This window comes from Octopus bimaculoides, chromosome 2 (assembly GCF_046866305.1).
Source record: "Octopus bimaculoides isolate indiv1 chromosome 2, ASM4686630v1, whole genome shotgun sequence".
NCBI classification, from domain to species: domain Eukaryota; kingdom Metazoa; phylum Mollusca; class Cephalopoda; order Octopoda; family Octopodidae; genus Octopus; species Octopus bimaculoides.
Genome location: NC_142929.1, coordinates 75,719,268 through 75,743,004, shown reverse-complemented (window position 1 = coordinate 75,743,004; position 23,737 = coordinate 75,719,268). Strand labels below are relative to the sequence as shown.

Sequence of the window (23,737 nt, the reverse complement as noted above, 5' to 3'; positions counted from 1 at the left end):
CTGTTAATGTTTGACCTCAGTACTATTTTTTCTCTTAAGCAGCCTGGTTGGGAGATGGTAAGCCTTCAGAATTCCTTGAATGAATCTGGAGCGTCGGGTCCCACTCCGTCAATGTCTGACGAACCATTGACACCTTTACCCCCAGGATGGGAAGAAAGAACTGATGCCCAAAGCAGGACGTATTATGTTAATCATAATGAACGGACTACACAGTGGGAAAGACCATCAAGGTATTCTTTTGTTTGTCTTTACATTTTGTTTTATGTTGGTTATATTAAAGTCCTTTTTTTTTTGTTCCTATTTTTATACATATTTTGATACAACCATGAGAAGTATCAAGTGAAACAGCAGAAAATTATGCATGCACATATGTACACGCATGCATGCACACATACATGCTTACGCATACACTTGCACATATTCATGCACACACACACACACACATATATATACATGCATAGACTTTCTAGGTATACTTGGGATTTAGTATTTCAAACCATTTAAGTAGTCAGGAAATATTTATGACTGGTGAACTATGAGTATTTATTGATAGAGGGAAAGACCAGAGACCTCTCACTTAAGAAAAGAATGATCTAGTTGCACATGAATATACACACACACACACACAAACTGCTGGATCAGGTGATGAAGGTCATGGAGAGGGTAATAGCTCAACTAATTAGGGAGAGAGTCTGCTTAGATGAGATGCAGTTCGGCTTTGTGCCAAGTAGAAGCACCACTGATGCTATATTCCTGGTACACCAACTGCAGAAGAAATACCTAGCCAAAGATAAACCCCTATACTTGGCTTTTGTGGACTTGGAGAAAGCCTTTGACAGGATCCCCCGATCTTTTATTTGGTGGGTGATGCAGAAACTGGGGATTGACAAATGGTTAATAAGGGCTGTACAGGCCCTATACAGAGATGCCGTTAGTAAGGTTAGGGTTAGCGTGGTCGATGCCAGCCCCCTCACCCCAACTGTCTCCTGTGCCAGTGGCACATAAAAAGCACCATCTGAACGTGGCTGATGCCAGTGCCACCTTGACTGACTCCCATGCCGGTAGTATGTAAAAAGCACTATCTGATCGTGGTCGATACCAGGCCCCTCTGGCCCCTGTGATGGTGGCATGTAAAAAGTACCCACTACACTCTGGGAGTGGTTGGCATTAGGAAGGGCATCCAGCTGTAGAAACACTGCCAGATCAGACTGGGGCTTGGTGCAGCCTCCTGGCTTCCCAGTCGAACTGTCCAACCCATGCCAGCATGGAAGACAGATGTTAAACGATGATGATGACAAAGGACTGTATAAAATAGACTAAATATAATTACATAGTTGTCTAAGAATCCATAAGTCAAAAAAAAAAAACAGTCACTTATATATTCAATAAAGTGGATATATTTGCGAATATACAAGAGCTATCACCACTTTTTTCCATACCAGCCACTGACGGATGCACTGTTAGGTAATCACCTAATTAACAATTTCCTGTGAGGAAACAGTAAAATCGGTTGAAATGGATTCATTATACTATGTATTATAAATATTAACGTTTGTGTGTGTATGCATGCACAAGACCATAAACAATCTGTGCAATTCAAATTCATACTTGGTTGATGAAAGAGAGTGGAATAACTTGTGTTTACTGCCAAACTACTTGGTCCTGTAAGAACCATCTCTGGATAAGAGACCTGTGACAGTTCTATAACAGAAGACGAATCTCTCAGCAACATGTCAGGTTTCCTCATATCATTAGTAGCTCCTAACTGAGACAGGCCATGTATGGAAAATTCTGATGTGGGTTGTTGGCAATAGAAAAGAATGTATTTATAGGGAAGAGTGATCCCATTGTGGGTATTTAGTGGCATCTAAGTTAGACACTGAACATTTATTTTGCTAATGTGCCTGTACACATTACCCTACTCTACTTGTATGCTTTGAGTTACCATTTGCAAATGTTATTTAATCACTTGCAACCATCTGAATGAAATGGTGTTATCATGTTTGCATTCCTTGTTGAAGTTATGATCAGCTGGTCACTCTATGCTTACGAAAATCAGCTGAATAAAAACATAAAAATCCCCTACTCAAAAAACAGTTAAGGGTTGGTAGCAAGAAATGAATTCCTCATCAATACATTCCATTATTGGGGGCGGGGGGATTAAAAACCTCGTCAAAGAAACAAGTATCAAAATAAACAAACAAATGAATTGCCAATTTAGAAAGAATTTCCTCTTTTGTTTGGAATGTGAAAAAATTAAATACTACTTTTTTTTTTTATTTTGTGTTTTCGTTTTTTATTTTTTTTAGGTTCAATTTTGTTTTATCTCCAGATGAATGGGTTTTTTGAAGTGTCTTTGAAAAACAGTGATTCTTTGTCTAATTTTTCCTTGCTTTATAAAAATTCTCACTCTACTCAGCAATTCCTTAACTTAATTTACTAAACCATCTAACGATAATGAATCTATTATTACTTTATTAAGAATATTTTTTAATAAATTTGCTTTTATGAGATTAATTTTACTTTTCCTATTTTTGAGGGGCATCTAAGGTTATATTTGTTTGGTAGTTGTGTTACTAACAACGTTGTTGTTGCTCTATTTTAGAGCCTATCATATTGCTTGAAGAGAAATCTGTAATTATTTCATTAGAATTACTGTTTGGTAGGAATCAAAAGAGTGTTGCAAAGAGCTATGTTTTGTTTGTCTGCAAAGGATGAGGATATTCATTTTTAATGGCAGCTCATAGCACCAACTAGTTGCTGCAAAAATCAGTAATAAATCATCAAGTACAAATTCATTCCACTACCTTTTAATTAGAATAAGGAAGAATCAGTTTTTTTTAAACAGATCTACAAAAAAACAACAAAAAAAAAAAACTCTGGAGATATACCAAGGTTGTTGTCTGTTCCCAATCAGAATCCATATTACTTTTATCAACATGGTCTCTCTCTCTCCTCAATAGGAAAAAAACTTTTGTCAAACTAAAACTATTTGTCTTTTATTATTTTTGATTGATTATTCTTGATATTGTGTTAGATGAAATGCTATCTTTTTTCCTGTTGTGTGCATAATGGAAGCTGTATTCAGTACAAGCTGTTAACCATTCCTGCAACTTCTTTGTGTGACAAATATCTTATTGTTTGTTTGTCAACTTAGTTGTTGTTGCTTGTGAAATATATACAATTTAGCTGGGTTAGTGTAACCTTTGAAAGGCTACATATGTGTGTGTATATAAGTATATATATGTTTGTTTTATGTCAAGTTATATGTAAACATTTAACATTAAACCAAAGAATTATTCAATAATTCTTTGTAGAGTGCATGTTTATTAAAATTTCACAAGATGAGGTGTGACAGTGACTTCAAAGTTTTGCCCATCTAGTTGTTGTCAGACTGTGCATATATATGTGTGTGTATATATATATATATATATATATATATATATATATATATATATATATATATATTTATATACACACACACACACATATAAGAAAAAGTGATGACAGGAAAAACGATGGTTATGTTATGAATTTCATTAGCTTACAACTGTTTCTGCTATAAGATGCAATGGGCTCAAAGTTGAGTGCCTGAATAGGACCCTATAGCTTTGTCGGAGTCCCATTATCAGTTTCGCAATGCCTAAGTGAAATATGTGTGTGTGTGTGTATACACACACACACATATATATATATGCATTTTGTTTCAATAATTACTCTTTGGGCTCTATTTTTAATGGCCAATAAGTTAAATTTTTGTAAAAATGCTTCTGTTATTGTGTTGACCTCTGACCTGTGAAGATGTGTCAGTGTTGCATTGTTGTTTGGATGTTAGGCTTACTATTGTTGAGTTGTGAGTCTAATTCTTAAATAGAGCAGTGCATTATGTCCTTGAGCAAGCAACTTCCTTCCACATTTCTCAACTGATAGTGAGTCTTGGTAACAGCTGGGAGTTAACCCTGTGATGTCTTGGCATTCCATTTTTGCGAGTAGGATTGGTGGTCTCTTAAACACCACAGAAACCAGTTTCAAGTTCCAGCCTAATAATTGGGCCTGTATGTTTGAGACAGATTCTAAATTCCATTAGTTTAGGTCAAATTATTAAAAAAAAATTTTTTAAACTTCAAGAATAATGTTGTCTGACATTCATAATGTTTCACACATTGGAATTTTACATTGACTGTGGTTAATAGTCTGTAATAACCCTTCAACATTGAGATTATTATGTCAAATGTAATGCTTATGTATTCACATCATTTTATATTAATCATGCATTATTTCATAACATTGAGATTTCAATGATGTGATTGTTTATTTTGAAATCAACACTGTAGGGTAGGTATGACAGGCTAGATCTGTCCGGTTGGAAAATAAAAAAGGTAGAATATTTTGGCCGGATATGGCTGGTTTAAATGCTAAAGAGTTAAGGCTCTTATTGATAAATTTTTTTGTTTAAGAAAAATTACCTTCTTCTTGTAGAATTTTCTGCTATTATTTCCTTATCAGATTCTTTATGTTTCCATTTCTTCAACCAGTCAATATCCCATGCCTGAATCTGTCTTCCATTGTTGTGCTTTTTTCACCTTTTCATTCCAGTAATAACATGCTTCCCCCTGGCTGGGAAGAACGAGTGGATGCTAACGGTCGACTCTATTATGTTAACCATCACAGCAGAACCACACGGTGGGACAGACCAACACTGTGAGTTTCAACACACACACCCTATATTATTATTATTGTTGTTTTTGCCCTTTCTATAAACCTCATTCCACTTGAAGAATTTGTTCTTAATTATAATTTTGTTTTTTTACAAGCAGGCAGAATTGTTAGCATGTCAGACAAAATGTTTAGTGGCATTTCTTCTGGCTTTTTAGCATTCTGAGATCAAATCCCACTGAGGTTGACTTTGCCCTTCATCCTTTCAGGGTCAGTAAAATAAGTATTTGTTGAGCATAGGGGTCAATTAACCAACTTGCTTTCACCCACCAAAATTGTTGACCTTGTGCCAAAATTAGAATTTTTCTTTTTAACCCTAAATTTGATTGTATTACGAGGCTGTTTAGAAATATATTTTCAGTTTATAACACATAAAAAAACTTATTTTAGTAACATTAGAAATTAGTTTGGTGTCATCCACGTGATTACTGTTTACATAAAATTAGTAAAAGTTGCAGTTACTAAATTATTTCAACATTTTTGTTCATGCTGCATACATTTTTGTTCATGCTGCATACATTTTTGTCTAATATGGTAAATTTAGTTATTGTAATAATTATACAGGTACAAATGTGGCTGTGTGCTGAAGAAGCTTGCTTCCTAATGACATGGTTTTGAGTTCAGTCTCACTACGTGGCACTTTTATATATATAAAATGTGTGTGTGTATTTGTGTCTGCTTGTCTTGACATTGCATGACAGTTGTAATTGAGTGTCACTGTCATACAAGCAGTGTTGTCCATTTCCAATATTCTACAAAAATATGTCTGGCCACAGAGAAACAATAACTTGTTTGGAAACAGGTGAAGCTTAGTGACAGGAAAGGCATTTGGCTGCAGAAAAAATCTGCCTCTGTAAACTGTCTGACTCATCTAAGCATGGAAAATTGGACATTAAAATGATGATGAGTGTGAAATAACCAGGCATTTTGTTGTCATCCCCTGCCTCAGCTAAGAGAATCCTAAAGTTAGAATACTTTATACCTTTTTTGCAGTCATGAGTCGTTTGGATGAAACTTTTCAGTCAACAGTTGAAATTAAGTTAGAAACTTTGCCCCATTAAGAGCTTATCTCTTCCAGCATTTAACTGTCCTAGTGATATTTCAAAGCTTTCTTTAAAAGCATAATAATAATGATAAAGATAATCACTTAGTTTTTACAGCTTGTATTTGATGATGTAAATTTCAGGTGAAATTACTTTGAACTTAAAATTGATATTTTGCTTGAAGTTCAGTAGTTGAATAAATTGGTTTGCCATTGGGAAGAGGTGGGAAAAAAACTAATATTTTGGCTCCTTGTGATACCAACCCACCCTAAAGCACCCCTGTTTCTATGATACAGACTCTCTAAATTATCTAGTGATCTAAATGATCTAAAAACTTCCCATCAAAATTTCATGTTAGATTATGTTCCAAATACCAACTTAGTAATGCAAAGTTATTTTACTAAATTGTTTGTTATTTTCAAAATTAATTGAAATATAGACAGTATATTTCAATGGAAATATGGCAACAAAAGGGTTACTCAGAGAGAGATGTTTTCTGGTGATACTAAATAAATAGATTAAAAATAACGAGGCTAATTCCATTAAGACCTAATTTTTTTCTTTTTTTTTTTGTATTTTAACTATATGTATTGACTGCTATGTTGTCTTTTATTTAGGCTTTTCTAACAGCTTTACACTCTCCCTCACACGCTCTGACTTATCTGTGTATTAAAAGTTGTTACTGAAGCAAGCTTTTCCTTCCTTCCTCTTACATCGTATTGTAACTTTTATTGTAAAAAAAGCTGTTTTCTTTGTTTCTTTATCAAATTAACGTATTAAAACTGTGTTTTGCAAATACCATTAATTTATCCTGAATATTTAAATATGTTAAAAACAAAACAAAGACTCCACCAATTTTATGGCGATTAAAATACAATTTCCTAAGATATTGAAGACAAAAGCATGGCTGGGTTCAGTCCCACTGTTTGGTACCTTGGGCCAAACCTTGTGATTGGAAACTGTGTGGAAACTTGCATTTATCTATATCATCAACATCACTTTTACATCTGCTTTTCATGCTGGCGTGGGTTGGACACACTTATGTATGCCTGTGTGTGTGTCTCTCCTTGTCATGACATTTTGCACATTGATTGTAAAGTTCCTGTTCATTAAAAAACAATGTAATTTCTGAGCAATCTTCTGTAAAAACATGTACTGATCTGTTTGTTGTTCAAATGACAAGGAGAAACAGGTGAGGGTTGGCGACAGGAAGGGCCACCAGCTGTAGAAAATCTGCTTCATTAAACTCAGTCTGACCCCATGCAAGCATGAAAAATGTATAAAATGATAAGATGATGATGAAAATGATTTAAATATTCCCAGTGTCTTGCACCTTATCTACACTGCTTCTATTTGTTGTTATTCACAAACTTTAACTGTTTGTACTTTTTAAAATTTATTTTTATATTTCTTGTTTCAATACAATATCAGCAATTAATTAATATAACTATAATACAACACCCTTTTTCTTTTGAAGTTGTTTGAAATTTCTAAATGTGTTTGTGTGGGTGTGTAAGTCAATATTTTTATCCCTTAGTCAGTCTATAATTTGGCGAATGTATATACTCTGGTAAGTGTATATTTGTACCTCAAATGAGCTGGTTACTTAAAGTATTATAATTTAATATGCTTTTGATATAAATTTCATTTAAAAACATATCTACTTTTATTTTATAATTACATTTTATAGATGCTCGATACACGTTTATTTCCAGGGTATCATTTAGGGGAAGTCTCTCTATGATTCTTAAAAAGCAACAGTCTACTTTTCCTTAATTATTTAAAATTCCTTTCGCTACTAACTCAGGGTCTGAAAATTGGATCTGAAAATACTCCTGTCAAGCCTCTGGATTCTCCATCCAAGAAATTTAATCTTTTATTAGTTATAACTCACCATTCACTGCATTCATCTCTTTCCCTATCACTCTCTATCTGCTACCTTCCTTTCGCAATCTTGCAAACTCACCTACCTGTTTACCCTGTCCATTCTTCTGAGCTGTTTCTCTTGATTTTTTCTGTAATTTGAGGGCTTGTCCTGGCACAACGTCACTGTTTTCTCTCCTATTTCAACTGAGGTAACCATGTGTCACCTCCACTGCAAGGCACCCATTTCTGTCCTTCTCTCTTCTCATCACCTGGCATAACCCCCCCCCCTTAGTTGAAAGGTCTTGTCTTGTGAGTTACATGCTGATCTCACTTGTGCAGGTGCCTTGTAAGAAGTACCCAGTACATAGTGTAAAGTGGTTGGCTTTAGGAAGGGCATCAGGCTGTAGACACTGGAGCCTGGCACAGTCCTCTGGCTTGTTGGCTCCTATCAAACCATCCAACCCAAGACAGCATAGAAAACTGATGTCAGATGATGATGATGTAGTCTCTCTTATCTAGAAGCCTGCATTTAATACTTTATCCATGTAGAAGGAAAGTGAACTGCTGAGTTAATAAACCTATTTTACTACTAGAAACCTTCAGTCTTTAACAGACCTTTCATCAAATGTCTATGCACTTTGCTTTTGTTTTGATATGACAGTATCTTATGTGAACTTGGTGTAGGTCTGTCCCATCCTCATAATGGCTTTTTTACTGCTCACATTTCAGGTGGGGCTGTGTGTGTGTGTGTGGGTGGGTGGGTGGTTAAGGAGTTTCCTTCCCAACCCCATAGATTTAGGTTCAGTCCCACTGCATGACACATTCAGCAAGTGTCTTCTGCTATAGCCATCGGTTGACCAAAGCCTTGTGAGTGGATCTGATAGAAATCGAAAGAAGTTCATGATATGTATGTGTGTGTGAATGTATATGTATGTGTGTGTTTCTTTGTCTTGAATCATTTGATAGTTGTAAACAAGCATCGCTATCATACAAGCAGTATCCTTCATTTCTATGAAAATATTTCCAACCAGCGATAAGAACATTTTCAGCCATGAAGAAATATTATCTTGCTTGGAGACAGGTAAGGGTTGGCAACAAAAATGGTATCCAGTTATAGTAAATCTACTTCATAAAACCTATCTGACCTATGCAAACATGGAAAAGTGAATGTTGATGACATACATATTATCAGGGCCTTCTTTGGACTCCTTGGTAGCTTCACATCCCTCTAACACACCTGTTAGTCAGCCCTCACATCAGCCACCTATTTTATCACTCACCAGCCTGTCATCCATATCTCTCTAACCTTTATATTTATGCCCCTAGTCATTATTGTTCATCTTTCAATCACCTTTGCTGTACTTAGTTATGAATATGACTAAGAACAGCTGTGGATCTCTTCAGTTCACTCTAATTAAGGATGCCATGGGACCTCTCTAACCCTCTCACCAACACTCCATCCACTTCTGTCTTGTCCTTATCACCTTAACTTTCATCGTTTTGAAGTATATACTCAAGAGGCCCCATCAGACCTCCATGTACCCCCATACACTCTGCTTATACATCCCACTGGTCATTCAGGTTCAACATCCTTCATTCACTCTCATCATATATCTACCTCTTACTATCCATCACTATCTCATTTTATCCTTTCTAGCACTGGTGCTTTATAAAATGCACTCTGTATGTTGTAAGATGGTTGGTGTTTGGAAGGGTATTTGGTCATAGAAACTCAGTTACTCACTACATCCACGTTTCAGCTCTACCCAATTTTTACAGTCGTCACCTACCTCCCATTACCATACACTGTCACAACCTTCATAACTCTCTTTTGCTCACCTCATTTGTTGAGGGTCCACCCAGACATCTCATCACACTATTTTATCTGTTTCCAGCTTCGCTGTATCACTCCCACCCTCTCTTCTAAAATCTAAGTAACCATGTAGCTTCCTCTACAGTGAGGAACCTGATCTGCTGTGGTCCCTTCCCTTATCTTTTAGCATAAAGCCACCCCATTCATGGCTGTAAAGTGCTTCATGTTAGGAAAGGTATTCAGCTATAGGGACCATGCCAAAGTATGATGCTATCCTTGGACCCAATAGATCCTGTGAAATCATCCAACCCAGACCAGCATGGAACATGAATGTTTAATTGACGATGATAATGACCTTGTGAGAAGATGTCTTGAAATGAAATTATTTTAGATTTAAGGGTTGTTATATGGACTAACTTAACTTTTGTCTTAGTTCACCCAAGTCCACTCACTTTGTAGTTTACTGTTGTTGTAGATTTGTGCTTGAAACAACATTAAATTGCCTTGAATGTTTTATGTAAATGCCTTAAATTGCAGAGCCATTCAAACCCTGCTGACATATAAAGATATATATGGAAAAGAGTATAGTGTGTGTGTGTGTAATATTATAAGGTACAGGCATAGTTGTGTGGTTAAGAATCTCACTTTGCAACCACATGGTTTCAGGTTCAGTCCCACTGTGTGGCACCTTGGGCGAGTATCTTCTGCCATAGTCCTGGGTTAACCAATGCCTTGTGAATGAATTTAGTAGATGGAAACTGTGTGGAAGCCTATTGTTTATATATATGTGTGTGTCTGTGTTTGCCCCTTCCTCACTGCATAACAATCGGTGTTGGTTTCTTTGTCTCTGTAATTTAGCAGTTTGGTGAAAGAGACCAACAGAAATAAATGCCAGACTTTAAAAAAAAAAACAACCCCCAAAACCTGAGTACTGGGGTCAATTTGTTCAAGTAGAATCCTTTGAGGTGGTACCCCAGTATGGCCACAGTCCAGCGACTAACACAAAAGATAAAAGGTTGTGTGTGTGTGTGTGTGTGTGTGTGTGTTATACACCATATTTGCTTTTATTGGTTAAATTGTTTATGTGTGTGTTATATATACCGTACCTGGATTTATTGGTTGCATGTGTGTGTAAGCAAAATTTATTGAGAGTTCAAATCTACTGCCCACTTTTTGTTATTTCTGGGTTGGAGACTTCATTTCAAGTGACTCATTTTATAGAGCTGTCATGAATAGGAAATAGGAACCAGATTTTCTGGGAACATTCTTGAATTTTCCCACAAGAAACAATTTACATTTCTTTGTGAAATCAGCTTTTTATATTATCATGACATATATATATATATATATATATATATATTCTACATTGTTTGTTAATTCTTTTCATTGTTCTTTCAGACCTGCAGCACAGCCTTCTCAACTGGAACTTCAAAGGCAGCGCAGTATGGAGGTTGCACAGTTATATCGGCAACGTAGACACATTAGCCAAGAAGACACGATTAGTTTAAATACTTCAGGAAGTGAGAGTGCTGAAGAAACACAACCACCAGCGGTAAATCACCACCCCTATATAGACACAGACATTGCTAACTTACAATCACTGTTTTTCTGTTCTCAGCTTTCTTTATTCTCAGACCTGTCTAACAGCAAATTGTCACTTATCCTAGTTCAGTATCATCTCGTCTGTGAGGCTCAATCCTTATATATGTACTCACCACTCTATCCTTTACTTTTTGTCACCTTTTACCCCAGGTAAACTCTACTTTTAGTTTATAGCATTTAAAACAAAGATTTTTTTTGTCATTTGCTATAAAGAGGAGGAGGAGTGGCTGTGTGGTAAGTAGCTTGCTTACCAACCACATGGTTCCAGGTTCAGTCCCACTGCGTGGCACCTTGGGCAAGTGTCTTCTACTATAACCTCGGGCCGACCAAAGCCTTGTGAGTGGATTTGGTAGATGGAAACTGAAAGAAGCCTGTCGTATATATATGTATGTGTATGTGTGTTTGTGTGTCTCTGTTTGTCCCCCCAACATTGCTTGACAACCGATGCTGGTGTGTTTACATCCCTTAGCGGTTCGGCAAAAGAGACCGATAGAATAAGTACTAGGCTTCCAAAGAATAAGTCCTGGGGTCGATTTGCTCGACTAAAGGCGGTGCTCCAGCATGGCCGCAGTCAAATGACTGAATCAAGTAAAAGAGAGTAAAGAATACCAAGTACTGAGAGTGGATAGTACTCAAGGTGGCAGAAGATGATCTGGGGTTTAAAGTAGTGAGTCTAGGTATCGGAATTGGGCACCACAGATGAAATGACACTGTGTCAAAGCAAGTGGTAATATGCTGTACAGTAGACCTTTCTAACCCATGCTAGCATGAAAAGTTGGATGTTTAGATGAAGATGAAAAAGGCTGAGAAGTGGAAAACGAAATCAGCTTCTTCCTTTGTTAAATCTGATGCACAATAACATCAAAATGAGACAATTTGGTGTGTCTGACCATTCAGCATAGCCAACTGGACACTCAACCTGTTTTGCTGACTAGTTTTTGGTGTTGGAGTCGCAGAAATATATGCATGCAGAGAGAAAGGGTGAGCGGAGGAGAGAGCAAGACTTAACAATTAATTGAACACAATTGGCATAAACACTTTCCACCTCCTCATACATATGAAGGGAAATACACTTACACATACATACAGTAAGACAGAGAATGAAAAAAACATTAATGTCTGATGTTGAATAAGTCAATGTTACATCCGTGATGCCAAATAGGTAGCACCAAAACAGTTGTGCCAAAATATTTCATACCCTAATAACATTGATGATCACAATTATTAAATGACCATTCGATAATTCATTTCTGCATTTCTGGCAGTGAAAGTGCTTGGTTGTACATCTTGGTGCAGTTATTTTTGCCAGTGTTTACATGTTTTGATGATATTTAAGACATAAACTTGTTGTGCTTTAGGACCTTTTTATGCTGTTCAAACACTTGCCATACTGTAAACTGTAGAAACAACTCACTTTCTGTGTAGTCCCAAGATAATTATTGAGTGTGTGGTCAACTCTCATATGAGTTCAAGTCTTGTCTTGAGTGTTACTTGGTAAAAAATGGGCTTTACTCAGTTAACTTATTCTAAATAAAACTATATAGTTTTCAAGTAGAGCCCCATATGACTCAAAGAATTGTGAAATTTACAGCATGCCTGGGTTTTTTTAAAATAATGTTATCATTACTTTTGTTTTTCTTGTTTTTCACAAATTAAATGATTTATTCCATGACATCTCCTCTAATAAATGTCAGATTTATTGTATTTAGTGTATGAACTTAGATGAAAATTTGACATGGGTACCTGTTTTTTTCAAAACTCAAGATTATAATGAGAATTGTCAATGTAATTCTCTCATAAGTATCCACTTCTCTCTCATTTTAATTAGTTCTCAACTCTGAAATTCCTTTATGTAATTCTGGAAAAATTGCTTTTGAGTCTTCATGTCAAGGTAAAAAACGATCATGTGAATCTTTGAACTTGTGATCCACAAGCCAAATATTAAAGCCATGCGTGTAGGTGTTTTGTGTTGTGTTTAGAGTATAAGCCTAGGGACACTCACATTCTCACACACACAATTCTACATTTTTCCAAGTTAACAATGAGGTATAGGTGTTAAGGGTTTTTGAGAAAGTTACCTATGATGGAGTAGTGTTTTACATAGAATGATCAACTTGTCTCCATTTAGTACTGGAAATCCATATGAAGGCCTGGTCCTATGGGTAGTTGTGATTCATGAAAGGTTCTTCATTTCATGTTGCTCCAGTTTACTCAGCTATGAGAGACTACCAGCCTAATGCTGGTGCAGTTCTCTCTTTCTCCAGGTGCCACATCCTTGATGTTTCTCTGGGATGAAGATAGGAATAGTTTAAAGGGTGTCTATGTCTGCTCAAGACTACACAGGCACCTAAGAAACCAATTAGCAAAAGTGTGGTACATGCTGCCAGATCATACATGTGTGGGAGTGACAGCTATGGAGTTTTAGATTCTAGGACAATGATTCCCAAACCTGTCTTCATCTGCCTCTCCTTGACTCTTTACTTCATCTTTACTTCCTCCTATCCTTGAGCATTAACTATAAGGGAAGAAGGCAGCATAATGCTATCAAAGATAATAACGTGTGAGGAATGATAAAAGCAGTGACACTTCATCATCATCGTTTAACGTCCGCTTTCCATGCTAGCATGGGTTGGATGATTTGACTGAGGACTGGTGAACCAGATGGCTACACCAGGCTCCAATCTGATTTGGCAGAGTTTCTACAGCTGGATGCCCTTCCTAACGCCAACCACTCCGAGAGTGTAGTGGGTGCTTTTATGTGCCACTGGCACGAAGGCCAGTCAGGTGGTACTGGCAATGGCCATGCTCAAAATGGTGTATTTTACGTTCCACCTGCACAGGAGCCAGTCCAGTGGCACTGGCAACGATCTCGCTCGAATGTCTTTTCACGTGCCACCAGCACAAGTGCCAGGATGGCGATGCTGGGCACAGGTACCATCATGATTTTGCTTTTGCTTGCCCCAGAAATGTTTTTACTGAAAAGACAAGTGTTGTTCTAGATAGAAGAGAAGTTGCAAAAACTAGATAATTGCAGTTGCTTAGCTGCAGGCCAGCCCTAATCGAATAAATTTATGATCTTTTTTAGGCATAGTATATCTAGGAATACAGTATCTAATGTATCCTTCCTTATTTAAGAATGCTATATAAGGGTATTTGGTTGTTGTTTTTAGGTTGAATGACTGCATAAAGGCTACCTTAGCTTTGTTTGAATAGGAGTAGGAATAGTTGGTGATGGCTCACTTAGGTGAGGCTACAGTTGTAACTTATAGATGGGGAGAGACGGAAGTCCACAAGAGCTATTAAAGGGCAAAACAAATAAATTAATTTAAAAGAGAATTTAGGCTTGTTAAGAGATACTTGTGATATTTATGTATTGGCTTTTATTGATTTTCTTGTATATATTTCTTTGTTTTAGACTCGAACATTACAAGAAGAAGATACCAGCTCAACTGTAAGTATTTGATTATATGAAACTTTAGAGAAGATATATTTTCATTTATTTTTTTTCCACTCATTGAACTGTATTTGTTTATAAAGCAACAATTACAGATACAGCATTTATTTTTCTGAAACTTTTGTTTCCAGTCTTTCCAGATTGTTGATTTTTCTGAATCGGGGGCGGTCTGTTGATTTTTCTGAATCAGGGGCGGTCACATTAGCTAATGAATGCATTGTAAATTAAACAAATATTAAATACAGGTATCTGAGAATTAGTGCAGTCGATAAGAGTTTCCAGACTGTCACTGTTTGGAAAGTTTTTGTTATACATGTTGTACATTATTTGGAAAACTGTTATTTTTCTTGTTTGAATATAATTTAATTTAATGTAAAAATTTCCTTGAATTTGACATAATCTTAACTAACAACTCTTACATTAGTATTTGTTTAAAACTAAGATTGCTATTTCTATGGTAATTATTTAAAATGTCTATTGTAAATGTGCAATTAACAGAAAAATGTTTAACCTTTTTTGATACCAACTCACCTAAGATTGTGCCTAGTTCTGTAATATGAACTTCCTGTTGTTAAAGTGATCTAAATTAAAACCTTCCATCTAAATTTCATGTCAATTTCTGTTTTGGCTTAACCTTTTGCCTGTCCCAAACATTTTCATGAGTTTGTCTTAAATGTCCATGTTTGTATGCAGACTTTTAGTTAGCCTTTATGTTATATATTCTGAGTAACATAAAGCTTTCTTTTTTATAAATCCTAAGTTACTCTGGCAATTTAAAAGAATTGAAAATGTTAATCAATTATGATGCATGAGTGTCTGCAAAATATGTCCCTTGTATCATGATACACAGGACAGGCATAGGGTTAATTTATATTCCAAAACACCAGATTGATAATGACAAAATTATTTTATAAATTCATTATTTTCAAAATTAATTGAAAAAAAAAAAAGCAATATATTTCAACAGAAATATAGTAATAAAAGGGTTAAGGGCTGGCACCAGACTGATTTGTATCTTGCATCAAACCAACTACCCCGCCCTCCCAAAAAGTGCCTTTCAAAGTGATTTGTGCACCAAAATAATATTTCTTAGTATGTGAGGAAGATAACCAAACATTAAAATATTATTTTCTACAAAGCATGTTTTTGAAGAACAATGTTTTTATTTTTTCTTAAAATAATATTTATAAAGGCTCAGTTGTGGCTGTGTGGTTAAGAAGTTTGCTTCCCAACTACATAGTTTCAGGTTCAGTCCCAATACATGGTACCTTGAGCAAGTGTCTTTTATAGCCCTGGGCCAACCAAAGTCTTGTGAATGGATTTGGTAGATGGAGACTGAAGTATGCTTGTTGCATGAGAAAGTGTGTGTGAGAGAGTATGTTTGGGTCTCCTTGTCTTCACATCACATAAGTTGTGAATGAGTGTCACTATCATACAAACAGTGTACTTTATTTCCAACCTTCCATGAAAATGTCCCTGGCCATGGGGGAATTATTACCTTGCTTGAAAATAGACAGGAAGGGAATCTGGCTGTAGAAAATCTACCTCAGCATGTTTTGGTTTGCCAAAATCTTACCAGTATCCAACACAGCATCAATAATGGCAAATAATCACAAACATTGTGGGGAGGATATAACCAGTAATATAGAATTTTAGTGCTTAACTGCTATTTATTTCCTTGATCTTGAAAGGACAACGAATTGACACCAGCAGGATTTGAACTTTGGATATATAGAGGTGTACAGGGTACAAAGCATTTTGCCCAGTTTTCTACTACTTCTGCCATTTACTAACCTTATTAGGACTAATAAAAATAATTCTTTCTAATTTTGGCTCATGACCAGCAATTTTACTTAGAGGAGTAAATCAATCACATTGATCCCAGTACATTATTTTATCAATCCCTGAAAGGATTAAAGGCAAATTTGACCGTGACAAGATTTGAACTTGGGGCATATTTCTGGAGGAAATAACTTTGGTAATAGCTATAAATTTTGTAATACTAAAATATAAAATAAGTTTGTTACCTTGGCCTCAATTTTTTTTATAAAACTACAATCTCTCAGGCAAAGCAGCAGGTTCTGTTACAAGTTGTAAATAAAATTTAAGTATCAAATGAAATAAGTATTATCTACGCACATATTGTTGTAGTTAAAACCTATTGATGTTTCTTTCTCAGTGTTAGAGACAAGTGCTAATTTAATTGGTTCACTGACAAAGTTGTGTGAAATAAAATCTCTTTACATTATACTAACTGCATATGTGCATACACACACACACACTCTCTCTCTCTCTCTCTCTTATAGACACAAAGGTACATGTATTGCAAAAGGTAGATTTGTTAAGTAAATTAATGTTTAGTTTCACTTAGAACAAAATTTCAAATATCTATAAAATCTATTTTGCTTCAGTCACTGGCTTGTGGCCATACTGGGGCACTGCTTCCAAGAGTTTTGTTAGACGAATCTTCTATGAACACATGTCACTTGAAAATAATTGAAGGTTGGCAGCAGGGAGGGTATCCAGTTGCACAAAATCTGTCTGATCCATGTGAGCATGAGCATGGAAAAATGACTATTGCATATATACATATTTTTATCCCATGGACAGTAATATTTCCAACTGGTGAAGACAAGGATACCCAAACTGTATGTAATTTTTCAAGGCTTCATTTCTGTGTACTTACATATATGTACTTGATTGCCGACATTTATATTAACTTGGCTTGCGAAGACCTGTTGGGGCAAGTGAAAGTGAAATCGTCATGGCACCTGTGCCCAGCATCACCTTCCTGGCACTTATGCCAGATGGCATGTGTAAAGACATTCGAGCGAGATTGTTGCCAGTGCCGCCGAACTGGCTCCTGTGCAGGTGGCACGTAAAATACACCATTTTGAGCGTGGCCGTTGCCAGTACCGCCTGACTGGCCCTCGTGCCGGTGGCACGTAGAAGCACCCACTACACTATCGGAGTGGTTGGCGTTAGGAAGGGCATCCAACTGTAGAATCTCTGCCAAATCAGATTGGAGCCTGGTGTAGCCATCTGGTTCATCAGTCCTCAGTCAAATCGTTCAACCCATGCTAGCATGGAAAGAGAACATTAAACGACGATGATGATATATATATTGTAAGACATAAGAAAGTAGCCAATTGATAGGCCTTCTAGAATCTGGTGTTAATCTAATCAACTAATCCCTCCCCTCAGGATTGCTGTCTTTGTGCCCAACTCTGTATCTTCTGAGTTTGGTTTGTGCTAGGGTAACTCCATCTTTTATCTCTTCGAAATCAATAAAATAAGGTACCGGTCAATGGTATCCACTTATACTGCCCTTCAAAATTGCTGGATTGTGCCTAAATCACAAATCATTGTCATTACTATCATTATGAAGGTGGTGAGGTGGCAGAATCATTAGCATGCCGGGTAAAATGCTTAGTGGCATTTTGTCTGTCTTTATGTTCTGAATTCAAATTCCGCTGAGGTCAACTTTGCCTTTCATCCTTTCGGGGTTGATAAAATAAGTACCAGTTAAACACTGGGGTCAATGTAATTTACTTAACCCCTCCCCACAAAATTTTGGGCTTTATGCCTACAGTGGAAAGGATTAGAATTCCACTGGGGTTGACTTTGCCTTTCGTCCTTTCGGGCCCAATGAAATAAGGACCCATTATGCACTGGGGTTGATATAATTGATGAGCCCCCTCCTCCAAATTTTGGGCTTTGTATCTATAGCAGAAAGGATTATTATTATGTAAGGTGGTGAGCTGGCAGAATCATTAGCATGTTGAAGGCGGTGAGTTGGCAGAATCGTTAGTATGCCGGGCAAAATGCTTAGCGGTATTTCGTCTGCCATTACGTTCTTAGTTCAAATTCTGCCGATGTCGACTTTGCCTTTCATTCTTTCGGGGTCCATAAATTAAGTACCAGTTACGCACTGGGGTCGATGTAATCGACTTAATCCCTTTGTCTGTCCTTGTTTATCCCCTTTATGTTTAGCCCCTTGTGGGCAATAAAGAAATAAGAATCATCAGCCTGCTGGGCAAAATGCTTAGCAGCATTATGCCTCTCTTTATGTTCTGAATTCAAATTCTGCCAGGGTTGACTTTGCCTTTCATCCTTTCAGGGTCGATTAAGTAAGTAGCAGTTGATTGCTAGGGTCAATGTAATTGACTTACTCCCTCTCCTGAAATTGCTGGTCATGTGCCAAAAATTTGAAACCATTACTATTATTTTGATGGTGAGCTGGGAGAATTGTTAGCACACCTGACAAAATGCTTAGTGGCATTTTGTCTGTCTTTATGCTCTGAGTTCAAATTCCACTGAGGTTAATTTTTCCTTTGATTGTTTTGGGGTCAATAATATAAGTAGCAGTAGAGAATTGGGGTTGATGTAATTGACTTATTCCTTCCTATGAAATTACTAGCCTTGTGCCAAAATTTGGAAACATTATTATTACAGCAGCAGGTTCACAGAATCTTTAGAACATCAATTAAAAACGCCTTGTGATATTTGTTTCATCTTTTACATTCTGAGTTCAAATCCTGCTGAGGTTGACTTTGCCTTTCATTCTTTTGGGATTGCTAAAATTAGTATCAGTCAAGTACTGGGGTCAATGGTTAAAGACAAACTTCCTCCTCCTCAAAATTGCTGGCTTTGTGCCTAAATTCTAACTATTGTATCATACTTAATATTGGTACTTATTTGAGTAGATGCAAGGAGAGATCAGCACTGGTGGGATTAAAGTCAGAACCACAAGGTTCAAACATTAGATACAGCAAATCATTTGGTCTGGTTGCCCTGCTGCTGTTGCTACTTCTACTGACTGGTTTTGGAATTGGTTTAAATTAATTACAAAGCAGGTGCTTTACATATATAAGCCCTTGATCCAGTTTTATTGTTTGAAGTGGTTTCATTTAGTCTGTTAACACTAGCAGGAAAGGCAAAAATATCATAACTCTTTTGCCCTCCCATATAAGGGTGTGGGGGAAAAACCCCCAAAGAAACCTATTCTAGTTTCACCATTCTTGATAAACATCTCAACAGTAAGTGCATGGCATACTCTGGCCAAAACCACGAGGACATCTTGAAAGCAAAAGTTACTTCATTTGTGGCAGGGTGTAGCAGGAAAAGCTAAGGGAGGTTCTTCTGCCACTCCTTGTATAAATTTGAAGATTTATTCTAATAATGATTATTGTAATAAAAATGATAATTGCTTTTATAGAGAAAGCAATTATTTTCATTACACTAAGTCAACCCCAGTAGAGGTGGTAAGTTAGTTGACCACTATGGAATAACAATGGTAATCACAGTAACAGCTTTTTCTTCTTCTCTTTCACTGCAGTATTCTCCTTATTTATATTTTGAAGCTGTTTCTCTTTCTCCATTCATCAGCTGCTGCTTGGCATTTTTACATTCTTCTGTCTCTTTGGTTTCTTCTTACATAATTCTGTAGTGCACTCGAGCACTGTGTATATAATAATCTCATTATTATTATTATAATAAAGGTGGCAAGCTGACAGAATTTTTAGCACGTTGGGTGAAATGCTTAGTGGTATTTCGCCTGTTGTTATGTTCTGAGTTAAAATTCCACTGAGGTCAACTTTGCCTTTCATGTCAATAAATTAAGTACCACTTGTGTACTGAGATCAATCTAATCGACTGGCTCCCTCCCTCCAAATTTCAAGCCTTGTACCTATAGTAGAAAGGATTATTATTATTATTAAGGTAGTGAGCTGGAAGAATTGTTAGCACATTGGACAAAATATTTAGTGGCATTTCTACTGGCTTTTTACATTCAGAGTTCAAATACTGCTCAGGTCAATGTTGCTTATCACCTTTTTTGGGTTGATAAAATAAAGTACCATTTGAACACTGGGGTCGATGTAACTGTCTTACCTCCCCACTTAAAATAGCTGGCCATGTGTCAAAATTTGAAACCATTATTATTATTATTATTATTATTATTATTATTATTAATTTTTTTAATAATTATTAAAAAAATTATTAAGGCTGTGAACTGGCAGAATTGTTAGCATGTCAGACAAAATGCCTAGTGGCATTTCTTCAAATTAATGTTCTAAGTTGACTTTACTTTTCATCTTTCAGGGTTGATAAAGTACCAGTCAAGTACTAGAGTTGATAGTATCAACTAACATTGCCCCTAAAATTTCTGTCTGTGTGCATAAATTATTATTATTATCATTATTATTAATGTTTTTTTAGAGGAACAACATTACCAAATTAATCAGGTTATTGAAACTAGTTGACAAGCTTGTTTTTCTGAGAGCTCATTGCCACATAATGGTATTTTACATATTTCTGACTATGATGATGATAATTGTAATAATTATTGTAATTGTTAATGATAGTAACTGTTGAAGTAATAGAACTAAAATGTATATTTTTTATTTTGCTCAATGCATTCCTCGGAATTGTAATGCACAACTGAAATAGTTTCCCCTCTCACATGCTTTCAACTGATGTTTCCTAAAAATTGTCTTGAATACCTTGAAATGTCAAAGAAAAATAGCTCCTGCATTTTTCACTTCAAATCAGAGAACCTTTCCCATCATCAACCAATGCAAAGCACTTTTGTCCAGACTAATAACAATTACCAAAATATATTGGTTTTTGGATTAGTTCTTCAATTATATTTCCTTGAATGGCATTTTATATTGACCTTTGTATCTTGAGGTTCCATCCTGACACTCCATTGCCACTATTTTATCTTTTTCTAGTTACACTCTCACCCTTCTATAATGTGAGTTAGCAGAAAAAAAAAAACCTATTGTGGACTCTTTTCCCTCACTTCAACTCTTCACCCCAAAAGCTACCTTTCTCTTTTCCACAGCTGCCCCACTCAGTTAAAAAGGATCTTAGTATTGCAGGCTGCATGGCAATCTCTATGTTGCAGGTGCCATGAAATAAACACCCAGTACACTGTGAAGTGGTTGGTATTAAGAAGAGCATGCCAAAAAAAAAAAAGAGGAACACAATACATTCTTTGGGCCCTTTAGTTCCTGTTACATGATGATGGGATAAGAGAACTTGGATATTTACTTCAAAGTGTTTGAGCCAATACATAATTTTGTTATATATAATCTGTCCCTATAACATCTGAATTAGCCATAGTTTTGACCTTAGCAAATTTTGAGTGATGATGTCTTCTTTTATTATAATTCGAATATTTGTGTGACTTGTCAAAGGAAATAAAATATGGCATCTGTGTGTGTCTGTAAGAAAATAGATTGTTTAATTACTGTTGGTCTGAGGAATTGCTAATTAATTTGTGGTAATAAGTATTTAAGTATTTGGGCCAGGAATTCAAGAATAGAAAGCTAAGAGTGCAAAGTTGTTGCTTGCAAGTGTGTATGATCTGATAGAATATACCATTCTTTCACCGATTGTTTTTGGTGCCTGCATAGTCATAAGCAGACATAAATAAGCCTCTTGGCTCAGCAGAACATCCAAAATGTCACTGCTGGAAGAGAAAAATAGCTGCACTATCACTATGGGGCTGTAACTCATATACAGCTGAGTAGGCTGAAGGAATGTGAAATGAAAGTGTATTGCTCAAGGAGACAAGCACTGCTCAGTCCACCCTAACCACTGGGCTATGCCAAGTATTGTATCTCAAAAATACAACATTGATATTTCACTATTTCTTCATATCATGATGATATTGAATTAGCTGGTTTTTGATGTGTGGAGGTGTGTGTTTTCTGATTCCATGCCAACTTCAAGATTGTTCGAAGAACTATCAATGGAAAATATCACTCCTGTCCCTCCCAGTTAGCAGAAAACCTGTCAGACAATAAACATAAATATATTCACATTTCTAAAAGAGCTATTGAATATTTACTTATCTGTTCTTAAATAATGTTGGTAAAATTGATCAAGAATTAATTTTGAAAACTCGGATGTGACTTCAGTTAGCAGAAAAGATTTTGTCCTTTGTAGTGTGTGTATGTGTGTGTGCGCATGCACACACATGCACACACCATCATCATCATCATTTAACGTCTGTTTTCCGTACTGGCATGGGTTGGATGGCTTGACAGGAGTTGGCAAGCTAGAAGATGGCAAGCTCCACTGTCTGTTTTGGCATAGCTGTTATGGCTGGGTGTCCTTCCTAACATTAACCACTTTACAGATTGGACTGGGTCAAACAAACAAAGAAGTACTCCATCCAGTTAGAGATAAATATCATTTAACACAGGATTTAAATGTGTGCTACTAATATGAACAATTGCAGAATAGTACACAGCAACCATACAAGCCTGTCTGATTATTGTACTCTCTGAACATGAAACTTATTTAAGCTCACATATAAATCCTATGTTTGCGAAATATTATATCTGTGTGTGTGTATGTGCATGCATGCACATGTATGAAGGACCACTGTACAATGTGATTTTGTATCGCATAATTATCATCATTTTAATGTTCACTTTTCATTGCTTGCATGGGTTGGACAGAATTTATTGAAGCAGATTTTCTATGGCTAGATGCCCTTCCTGTCATTAATCCTCATCTGTTTTAAAGCAGGATAATATTTTTCCAATTACCAGAGAAGTTTCTGCAGAATATTGTAAATGAATGACACTGCTTGTATGACAGTGACACTCTTTTGCAACCACTGTACAATGTCAAGACAAGGAAATGCACAAATACACATGTATATACCCACATGTGTATATATATGTGTGTGTGTGTGTATTACGATGGGCTTCTTTGAGTTTCCGTCTACTGAATCCATTCACAAAGCTTTGCTCAGTCCAGAGCTATAGCAGAAGATATAAGCCCAAGGTGTCACACAGTGGAACCTGATCCTAAAATTGTGTGGATGGGAAGCAAACTTCTTAATCACAGCTACAACCATCCCTGCACCTATCACAAATAATGACAATATCCCATTTACAGTATAAGACTGAATTGTTAGTCTATTTAGTATGGAAATGTTACTCTTTCTCCTGTTTGATTGCAGTCAAATAGTGATGTTAGTGAGGAACCTCTCCCTGCAGGTTGGGCAACCTCAACTGCTCCAAACTCTCGACCATTCTTCATTGATCATAACACAAGAACAACAACTTGGGTAAGTTGTTAGACTGTTAGATATTTAAAGTTGTTTTTGTTTTTATTTATGGTTAACTTGACAATCTAGTGCAGTGTTTCTCAACCTTTTTAATATCCAGGCAAGATCCCAAACCTAGATGTTTTTCAGAGGGCTGCACCAAAGACAAGTAA

General features: G+C 36.3%; 1 protein-coding gene across 13 annotated transcripts in view; it reads left to right on the top strand.

Annotated features, from left to right (window-relative positions):
• Positions 1–23,737, top strand: part of LOC106873354 (E3 ubiquitin-protein ligase NEDD4-like) — a 352,751-nt gene that overhangs the window by 301,457 nt on the left and 27,557 nt on the right. For 7 of the 13 annotated variants that reach the window (XM_089347029.1, XM_089347034.1, XM_089347031.1 and 4 more), the window contains 5 exons: positions 40–230; positions 4,597–4,701; positions 10,837–10,990; positions 14,456–14,491; positions 23,478–23,585. In XM_089347029.1, the coding sequence (XP_089203155.1) occupies positions 40–230; positions 4,597–4,701; positions 10,837–10,990; positions 14,456–14,491; positions 23,478–23,585 (594 nt within the window). The remainder of the gene's footprint in view (positions 1–39; positions 231–4,596; positions 4,702–10,836; positions 10,991–14,455; positions 14,492–23,477; positions 23,586–23,737) is intronic. The other 6 variants (XM_089347030.1, XM_089347038.1, XM_089347036.1 and 3 more) reach the window with 3 other exon arrangements.